The 10,672-nt window shown below is 32.3% G+C and overlaps 1 protein-coding gene across 3 annotated transcripts in view; it reads left to right on the top strand.

Annotated features, from left to right (window-relative positions):
• Window positions 1–1,001: 1,001 nt before the first annotated feature.
• The window catches only part of LOC131940465 (5'-3' exoribonuclease 1), a 34,786-nt gene continuing 25,115 nt past the window's right edge, over window positions 1,002–10,672 (top strand). For all 3 annotated transcript variants that reach the window (XM_059299124.1, XM_059299123.1, XM_059299122.1), the window contains exons 1-14: window positions 1,002–1,118; window positions 4,970–5,102; window positions 5,955–6,086; window positions 6,315–6,415; window positions 6,867–6,964; window positions 7,275–7,384; window positions 7,789–7,899; window positions 8,215–8,303; window positions 8,562–8,649; window positions 8,789–8,957; window positions 9,217–9,284; window positions 9,684–9,812; window positions 10,124–10,184; window positions 10,321–10,513. In XM_059299124.1, coding sequence (XP_059155107.1) covers window positions 5,028–5,102; window positions 5,955–6,086; window positions 6,315–6,415; window positions 6,867–6,964; window positions 7,275–7,384; window positions 7,789–7,899; window positions 8,215–8,303; window positions 8,562–8,649; window positions 8,789–8,957; window positions 9,217–9,284; window positions 9,684–9,812; window positions 10,124–10,184; window positions 10,321–10,513 — 1,424 coding nt within the window. In that variant the 5' untranslated portion in view covers window positions 1,002–1,118; window positions 4,970–5,027. The remainder of the gene's footprint in view (window positions 1,119–4,969; window positions 5,103–5,954; window positions 6,087–6,314; window positions 6,416–6,866; window positions 6,965–7,274; window positions 7,385–7,788; window positions 7,900–8,214; window positions 8,304–8,561; window positions 8,650–8,788; window positions 8,958–9,216; window positions 9,285–9,683; window positions 9,813–10,123; window positions 10,185–10,320; window positions 10,514–10,672) is intronic.

Raw genomic sequence — 10,672 nt, 5'->3', positions numbered from 1 at the left:
CTCTGAGTGTAGGCCTTAACTACATCACGGGACATGCTCTACGGACGAGCGAGTAGATCGATTTTTCCCAATAGCTCTTCTTAGCCCTTCTTCCCCCCCCCCTTTCATTGTTACTCCGGGGGGGGGGGGGAGGACACTGGTAAAAGTAGACCTATATGTTTTCTATATAAATTCCAAATTCCATTTCGTTCGGGGGGGGGGGGACGGACACTCGTAAAAGTAGACCTATATGTTTTCTAGATAAATTCCATTCCGTTCGGGGGTGGGGGGTTGACTTTCTTCTGGGAGAGCACGCCCCCCCCACACACACACACCGAAGAGATGTCTGAAAGAAACTCTGGATCCTAGTCCCCAAGCTGCCCCGGGACAAAGTTTACCGATATCCGTTCGAGCTCTATTTGGTGCAGATAGTTAAAATTAAAATACATAACACAGAACTTTTCATAATCATCTTTGCATCTTAATGATGTTTAAAAATATTTTGTGACTCTGCATGTCACTAGACAAAGGCTATCGTGGGAGCAAATTGATTAGGTTCACTTTTTATTTACGATACCATAATTATGTGCTTTTAGCAGCTTTCAACATTGTATTACGGAGATTTGAAATGATGCGGTGTATAGCAGTCTAATAAATCATATAGATGTAGTCGATCCAAGATTTAATTTGATGGAAACATGTACAGAGGCGAAAAGCCGTTTTTTTTTTTGTAACAAACCCGGATGGGTATTTTCAACGGAATAAAAAAAAAATAGTTTTTATTCCCTAGACCTATTTACACTGCTGTTACTTTTTAAATGTAAGGTGACATTTGTCTGAAAATTTGATGGACTACTTTTGTAGAAAAGAAATACATTACAATAATATAAAATTTTTAATTTTATAATAGATCATTTCTTATACTTTCAGTAATCGTTTTGTATATCAATTTATTTTTCGGTTCTTTTAGATTTCAGAGGGATTGCGGTAATTGGTTGAACCTAGGCAGTAGCAATAGTTAGGAATAAGCTAAGCTGTTATAAAATCCTAGTGTCTAGTATTCTTAGCTAGTTCTTGCTTGTGAAATCACTGAATATTTACAAATGCCGTAATCCTAAACATCTAAACTTATTACATCAGTAAGCCTCTTATATTGTAATAGTTCTAGATTCTAATTAGATCTATTGTTTTCGTCAGTTGTCGGACCCAGATGAAAAGCCCCAACAACACAGCTACAACTACAAAGTACTGACTGACTACACACTACTACACAGACTTCACAGTCCAGTGCCTACTCTCTACTGTTTACAATTTTGAATTTAATTAGCTTTATCGGCGCACTATTCGACTATTTATTTTATAGTCATATAAGTGGCTTGAAGTTAAAGGTTTGCCTATTTTTCATAGGCCTACAACTTTTGTAGGTTTTTTTTTCTGTACGCTATGGTGTGTGTTAGCAACTGTAGAACAATCACTGCTGCAGTCGATTTGTGTTTTTACAAAACCACTGGTCTATCAAGGTGCAAAAAATATAATTTTTTGTCAGATTTTTTTGCTTCCCTCCCTAAACGGCCTGCGTTATGTGTCAACGACGTTTCTAAACGTTTGTAGTCAGTAAGTAGATCTATATCCGCTGGTGTCTTTTGGTTGATATTTGATTTAATGTATCATAAAGGATGTCAACCAGAATATTATGTTGTCCTAATTCTTGGAATTTCTCTTCCAAAGTCTGTAGAGCACCTTACGGTCTCCGAACACTTTGTCGGTTTTTGGCTCATAGAAACTTTAATTAGCATGTCTCATGCGAAACCACAGTGCCTGCATGTAAACTGTTCATTTATGAACACTTCCGTGTCAAGTACTTCCGTTTTCTCTCTAAAGAATTATTTTTAGAAATTTTTTAATGTTGTATGGTACGCACATTTCTATTTTTACACAAGCCGGATGAAGTGACCTAGGGTTGGACTTAGGGGCAAAACTTGAACCAATCAACACTTAGCTAAAAGGTTATACTTTAAATAGCTTCTATATATGTATGGAACATCGTAAATGTCAAGGTTAATGGGTTTTTTTGTGCTTGAACAATGAAAAAGGGGTGGTCGCTAACTTTTTTGGCCTTACATTGGAGCGGACAGCAACACAAAAATATTATTAAATAATTATTAAATAAGAATTTAGAGCGTAAAAGGGGCCGGTTATTGAAGGGAAAGGGTCAAAATAAGGTCAAGAAGGCAGTGGAAGGCGAAAGAGGGGTGGAAATGATGTGACCTGGCTGGCTTAGCAGCGAACTGCGCGAGCCGTAATCTCCCTGGCTAACGAGGTTACTAATTCAATGTGAGAGAAAATAAAAGATCTACAAGCTCTATCAAAAATCAAAATTGCATGTGTTTTACTATGTCGCGTCATGCGCTAGAGCAATCACTAAATCAACATTAAAATTAAATAATGATCTGAAATTTTCAAAATCAAAAGATTTAGATTAAATATTATATTACCATAGGTGTTGCTAGGGGAGGGCGTGGGGAAGGGGAATGGCCACCACAGGCGCCGATCTAAAAAGGTCGCCAAACGTGATAGGTAGTAATATAAAGAGCTCATTACTGAATTATATACAGTCGAAATAACGAATGTTGACAGCTACCCCCCCCCCTCAGAAACCTCGGGAGTATTTTTATCAGCTCCCTAAAGTTTTATGGCACTCTAATAAACTGTCGAATCGCATACGACTTTCATTTTTTAAAATATACCCTGTATAGAGAAGAATTGCACCCTCCAGGCTCACCACCCTTGCAAAATTAAAAAAAGATTTTTTACAGAAACCTGCCCTGGAGTGTTCTAATCAACTCCCCAAAGTTTGATGGTTATCGGATGAATGGTGTAAAACCGCAGTCGACTTTTATTTTTGTATACCATATATAGAGAAAAAACAAATTAGCCCTTGCCGGGGCACAACCCTTGCAAGTTTGAAAATTATTTTTCCACAGATACCTCCCCAGGAGTATTCTCAAAAACTTCCCAAAGTTTCATGCCGATCGAATGAAAGGTGTAGTAATGCATAAAAGACAGACATCCAAAAAAACAAACGCACATACATTGCTTTCTATATATATATAGATAGATATTTATTATTTATTTATTAGGTTCTATCTAATAATGGCGATTTCACATTTTTGCGCCCAGTTCGCCTTATAGGTAGCGCCAGCCCTGGTTAGCCATATGGTACGACCAGGGTTGGGGTTAGGGACATGGTTAGCAATTGATATTAGCCAGCCATGTGTGTATTTAGTTAACCACCAGTAACCTAACACCTCTTTTTTAAAGAAGATTTCTTCGGACACGGCATAAAAACTCCCCCAAAAATATTTTTTTCTAACTTTTCTATATTTTGTGTGCATATGTTTCTAGAAATCTAGGCTAGAGTTATCAGAGTTTATCTAAGTTTCAGAATCTAATCAGCTAGGTTTAGAAAGCATGATAGTGCAAATGTTAGCAGATAATCTAGATCTTGTTTTCAACCCAATAAGTTCCTACTGTTGCAAGGATGATTTTTTTTCTATGCTTTTAAGGAAACTGCTAATCTAAGTAAAGTATTCTAAGGGGTCGGCCATAAATATTGTCACACTCGTAGGGGGAAGGGGGTCCGTAATTTTGTGATGGTGTGTGATGAGGGGAAGGGGGGGGTTCAGATTGTGTGACATCACACTTTTGCATTATAAAAAAGTTGATACGGATCTACAATTTTGATATAATACTTATATATGAAATTTCATCAACCTAGCTGTAATGGTACTCAAGTTATCATGTTTACACACACAGACATACGGACATAATTGCAAAACTATGGTTTTCCGACTCGGGGAGCCCAAAAAAGTCAAGATTTAAATATATTTTTTTTGCACGATTACAAGACTTCGTATATATAAAAAAGTAAAAAGCAATGTTAGAAAACGAATTTTAGCCGTTATTTCGCATTTTAAAAACTGTTTTAAATTGTAATAGGAATTGATTAAAATACTTTATGTTGACAGAGTTCAGACAAGATTTTGGAAAAATGTTGTGGCTAAATATATCAATATATTTATTTTTTTACTGAAAAGTTTTAATACAATTGTTTGAAAACAGGTACATTAATGAAACTTTGAAACATTTTTGTAACTTTCAAAACATAAATCCTCCTAAAAATGTGGACTAATGACTAAAATTTAATGAGTCACCTTTTTTTCACTTTACTAGTCTTGGCCAATTTTACGTACCTAAAAGGATAGATTACTGAAATGACTATGCATACTAATTGATACCTCAAATCTGCATCCTTACTTTTGCTAAGATTTAGATCTAATAGAAGCATAGTTTCTCCCATAGTTATATTTTAACTTTCAAAACATAAATCCTCCTAAAAATGTGGACTAATGACTAAAATTTAATGAGTCACCTTTTTTTCACTTTACTAGTCTTGGCCAATTTTACGTACCTAAAAGGATAGATTACTGAAATGACTATGCATACTAATTGATACCTCAAATCTGCATCCTTACTTTTGCTAAGATTTAGATCTAATAGAAGCATAGTTTCTCCCATAGTTATATTTTAAATGAAAAAAATTATCTTAAAAAAACTTCAAAGGCCACATTTTATTTGATTAACCTGCTTAATTTTATAAATTTAGTTCAAAGTATTGCCTTATTAATATTACCAATATATTCACTGTATCAAAAATTTAGGTTTATGATTAAAATATTTTCCTTATTAGTTAAACCTGTCTTTCTTTATTCTAAAATTATTATTTCTAAAATTCAAGTGGGGCTAATAAGAGAGTAGCTCTTTAAGTTAACTCTTTCTTTGCAACTAAATTACATCACTATCTTATTTTGAAGTTATTTCTGTTAACCCTAATTGTCTGATATTGTTGTTTTATGCTTTCAATGAATTTTCTAAAGAAATATGGCTTTTTCTTTTTAAAACAATCTAAACATATTATTTGTTTTTTCAGGTTGCTCTAGTTTTAACCCCGTATTATAATAAAATTACCAATCCAATCAAAAAATAAAATGGGAGTCCCTAAGTTCTACAGATGGATTAGTGAGCGCTATCCTTGTTTAAGTGAAGTTGTGAAGGAATTTCAGGTTTGTTGAATCTTTTGTTGGCGTTTCACATTCAAGACTAAAAGATAATAATGATGTTGTCTGTTTAGAGTTATAGAGGTATAGGGATGTTATTGTGTTCTAAATTAGATTTACTACAATAACTATTATGAATTAAACTTTATTTAAATTAGCAGAAGTAATCATAGGTAGGTATCACATTAGTATATGTTTAAATCAAAAGATATAAGGTTATTAAACGTTAACATCCCTGAGTCCACCCAACTTAGGTGGGTACTGGCTTTAATTGGAGGAAAAATTGTTATTAGCACTGACAATGGTCCATTTTGTTTTTAAGTTGTATGTGCAGAAGTTGAAGAAAGAGATGTTTCACTACATTTACCAAATAGACAGCTATGTCTTAAGGGGTCATCCATAAATAACGTCACACTCGTAGGGGGGAGGTGGGTCTGTAATTTTTTGATGATGTGTGTGGGGGGGGGGGGGGTGGTTCAGATGTTGCGACGTCACATTTTTGCATTATAAAAAAAGCAATGTTAGAAAACGAATTTTAGACGTTATTTCGCATTTTAGATAACTGTTTTAATAAATTGTAATAGTTTAGACAAGATTTTAGAAAAATATCGATGTTTTAAAAAAAATTCAACTGCAATTTTGAGGGTGGGTTGTAGGTTGAGGTGTGACGTCATTTTAGGGGGGGGGGTCTGGCTTTTTGTGACGACGTGTAACGGAGGGGAGGGGGGGTAAAAATCGTCCAAAAAAGCATGAGGTCATTTATGGATGACCTCTAAAGGGACATATTTATGAAATGAAAAATATAATGATAGAAGCCAAGCACTGCATGTTGTTTTAATAGAATGTTATTTTTTGTAGCTGCCAGAGTTTGATAACTTGTACCTCGACATGAATGGAATTATTCACGTGTGCTCTCATCCTGATGATGAAAACCCTCACTTTAGGATTACAGAAGAGAAAATATTTAAAGACATCTGCCATTACATTGATGTGAGTTGATCAAACTTCACAAAAAAATATCTAATAATTTCTTTTAAAGTTTGTACTATTTTGTATTAGACATTTATTATGTTTAAGTCATGTCAAGTTAGGCGATATATCAATACTTTACAATTAAGAAGTATAATTAAAAAAATTAATGCCTATTATATAACTATTTTAAATTAAGTTCAACTAAGGTGAAGATTTTCTATGCACCTTAATAATTTTCTGTTTCAGTTTTTGTTCCGCATGATAAAACCAAGGAAAGTGTTTTTCATGGCTGTTGATGGGGTTGCACCCCGTGCAAAAATGAACCAGCAAAGAGGGCGAAGATTCAGGTCCTTAAAGTTTTAAATGGTTTTTTCTAGATTAGTGTTTATTTTCAGTTAGGGCTTAAGTAATTTACTTCAAATGTGGTTTATATTAGTGCAGGAAATCAAAGACATTTTTTTAATTTATTAAACAGTTTATAAGTTAATACTGAACAAAACATAAGTTAGCTGATTAAACTTAGTTAATGAAAAATTTGTTCTGTAGTTTTGGTAGATAGGGCAGTCTCTCATTGTGGCAATCTATTTCTATAAAATCAAAGAAAATGGTGGCAGTTTAATGATGATTTAAATTTTTAAAATTAGTTGCTCGGAAATATACATGCTGCGGGTTTATAGTATTTAACATTAAATTTTCAGTCCTTTCATCAATATCCTAGTTGTTCAATTATTTTTTAATTAGTTAAAAAAATATTCGGCTGTGCTTTTGTTCGCCCCTTATGTTGTTTGTAAAATTCAGATCGGCAAAAGAAGCTGAACTGCTAATTCAGAAAGCACAAGAGAAGGGAGAAGTGTTGCCTACAGAAAAACGTTTTGATTCCAACTGCATCACACCTGGTAAGTAGCGTAACCTTTTTGTATTGACTATTTTCTTAAATAAATAAAAGAAATAATAATCAAAACAAAATATTCACACTTTTCATGAAGATCTTGTAACATTCTGTTTTGTTCAATAAAATAGATTATGCCCTTTTGATTATCAGGTCTTATTTGATTTTAAGACACTTTCTGCTGGCTGTTTTTCATTCATTAAATGTGTGTTTTGTGTCTGTACTACTTTATAAAATATTACTGTATCTATAAATTACTTGTAAAATTAGAAAAATAATAGTTCCTTGAAAACATTGTTTTTTTATTATTTCTTTAGGAACACCATTCATGGTGCGATTACAAGAACATTTGAAATATTTTGTTGTTGACAAAATCTCACATGATCCTCTGTGGCAGGGTCCCAAAATTTATTTATCTGGCCATGAAGTAAGATTTTAAAACTCATTTTTAGATAATAACAATGATTTATCCTTGTTAAATTAAATACCTAGGTGTAACTGGTGCAGTAACCAAATTCAGGCAACCTGTATTTAATGTAAACAGTTAAATACCCTGTTAATCTAGTGATAATTTTAATAGTTATAAAAAAATTCCTCATAATTTTTTATGCTACTTTGAAACATTTTCTTCTTCCAAGTAATATATTGTAGAAAATGTTATGGAAAATGAAAATTTGTGTAAGGACTTTAATTTAAAATTTACAATTCATAGTTTTTGTGTTTCCCAACATGGAAATAAATGCACAAAGCATTAGTTTTTTTATAAATTCAGGAACATCATTAAATGCTATTATTTTAAGGCTGTGGCTGATCAAGGTTTTTAAATTTCAGACCCCAGGAGAAGGAGAACACAAAGTCATGGATTTCATCCGTTATTCAAAAAGTCAGGGAAATCATGATCCAGATACAAGACATTGTTTATATGGTCTTGATGCTGATTTGGTTAGTTTTTGTGTTTTTTTATGTTCAAACCTGTTGTTCATGGGCAGATAAAATAGAGTTCACCTATGTCCAGCCACCTTAACTTTCTGGGTCCTAATGGGTGAATTCAGGTACATCCTACAAACTCCATCCTCGGATATGAACTCAAAAACTTTTTTTTTTTAGTAATTAATTCTACCATCTGACTATGCCATTCTGTTTGAAATTTAAAATTTATTAAATGCTGGTTAATTTTTTAATATTGTTATTAGAGTATATTATGATGATTGTTTTTTTTTTTTAATCTTTTTCATTATTTTGTTATATTTCTTATAGATAATGTTAGGACTTACAAGCCATGAACCCCACTTTTCTTTACTACGAGAGGAGGTTAGGTTTGGTGGGAGAAAAGATAAAAACAAACGGTAACTATTTATCATCTGTAGTACTGTTCATTATAGCAACACTGCTTGACTTGTTTAAACATTTAATGTTTTTGTGTCTCAACTAAATGTATTTTAATATCTCTAGTCCTGTGACGCCAGAGGAAACTACATTTCATCTTCTTCATCTGTCCTTAATGAGAGATTATTTGTAGTACTGTTCATTTTAGCAACACTATTTGACTTGTTTAAACATTTAATGTTTTTGTGTCTCAACTAAATGTATTTTAATATCTCTAGTCCTGTGACGCCGGAGGAAACTACATTTCATCTTCTTCATCTGTCCTTAATGAGAGATTATTTGGCTTATGAATTTTCTGATTTGAAGGTACTACAGCAGTTATGAAGTTTAAATTCTTAAAACATTTTTTAAAGCTTATTTTGTCAAAAATTTGGTTAATAATAATAATAACAGAAAAAGTGTTCTTTTTTTTTTAACAAATTATTTCTTTCTTTTCCAAATGAAGGATAAACTGTCTTTTCCCTGGGATCTTGAAAAGATTATTGATGATTGGATACTAATGGGCTTTCTTGTGGGGAATGACTTTATACCTCATTTACCACATTTGCATATTCATCAAGATGCTCTGCCTTTGTTGTGGAAAACCTACATGAAAGTATTACCACAGTTAGATGGTAGGTTTTATTTACAAATAGTACCAATATCTCAAGTTCTTTATGTATACCACTAAGTGTATTCTTTACCTGACTATATTATGACTAATAAATGATTAGGGTTCAGTTTTCAGTACAATTCATTTTACAGTAATCCCTCATTATTATTTATACCATTTATTACATTATTTTCTGAATGTATAATGTTTCTTCTTGTTGAACATATTCAAATAGGTACATTTTAGATTTGTAACAATTTTCATATTATTTCACTATGCAGGCTACATTAATGAGGCAGGGCGTCTTAACTTACCCAGATTTGAAAAATACATGATGGAACTATCTAAGGTTTGTAGACAGTTATTTTAGGCAGGTCTTTAAAGAGTTAACATCAGTTGACTTCACAAGATGAATTATTAATTCAATACTTGTTTTTTAACAATGTTAAAAGCACTAACTCTTAGCAGTTTTGATAGTGGAATTTTTTCTCAGTTTGATAAAGATAAATATCATAGTGCTTTCATTGACTCTCCTAATAAGTGAATTGATTTTTCAGTATGATCAAAATACATTTGAAAGTGCTTTAAGTGACTCCAATAATAAGTGAATTGATTTTTCAGTTTGATAAAGATAAATTTCGCAGCGCATTCAGTGACTCCCTAATAAGTGAATTGATTTTTCAGTATGATCAAAATGCATTTGAGAGTGCTTTTATTGACTCTCCTAATAAGTGAATTGATTTTTCAGTACGATGAAGATACATTTGAGAGTGCTTTCAGTGACCTCAGTTATTTAGAAAGTAAACTTGGTGGGAAAACTATCAATGAGAGTGTTGGTGCAAGCAGACAGAAAGCTAAGATGAAAAAACTGAAACCTGTGAGTTTTTCTTTAAGTGTTTTTGTTTATGTCACTGGTATAGATTTTTTCTGTCATCTGTTTGAGTTGCATGTCAACATTACATCAATATCCTTCTTGTTGCCGCCCAGAATAAAACCTATCATCTGTATTATTTTAATATTAATTAAATTAATTATTAATATTTTTAACTTGGATATTTTGTATGTGGAAGCTGTGTAAATGATTTTTTTAATTGAAATAATTAGCTAAGGAATGCTGAATAAACGAGTTTATTATAGTCATCTGAAAAAAACACAATTTACAGTTCTTATTTTTTTTATACTCCTTAGTTTAAAGTTAAAAAAGATGGCAATCCTTTCTTGGCTCTTGAAGATGAAAGTACTAACAATGGTGGGTTGATATTTTGTGTTACATTTTTATTTTACTGATATTATATATTTTTTTTAAATTCCTTTATTAATCAATTATTGAAAAATGTTTTGTTTACTTCAGAGATATAAAAATAACTTGTTTGTTTTTTTAAAAGACATTATTGCAGATATTATTGATAGCAGTGATAATTCAGATGATGATGACGATGATGATGAATTTGATTATGATGAGTATGACGACGATGATGATGATGATGAAGAAGAAGATTACAATACAATTGGTGATGAGTTTAAACTTCACAAGCGCAACTACTACATGGATAAAATGTCATACTCTGAAGTAACACAGTGAGTTTCATTTTTGCTAAAGCACTGCTTTTTCAGAATTTATCTTGCATGTATGCCTACTTTGTTATATGTAATAACCAAATTGTTTTTGGTTTAGAAGATGTGCATTTCCTGTAGTACAACTTTTCCTGGGTTAAAAAGTAGTTTCATATGCTGAAA

This window comes from Physella acuta, unplaced genomic scaffold (assembly GCF_028476545.2).
Source record: "Physella acuta isolate Inbredline_101_S28 unplaced genomic scaffold, ASM2847654v3 ptg000318l, whole genome shotgun sequence".
Taxonomy (NCBI): Eukaryota; Metazoa; Mollusca; class Gastropoda; family Physidae; genus Physella; species Physella acuta.
This window is presented reverse-complemented; position numbering and strand designations above follow the sequence as displayed.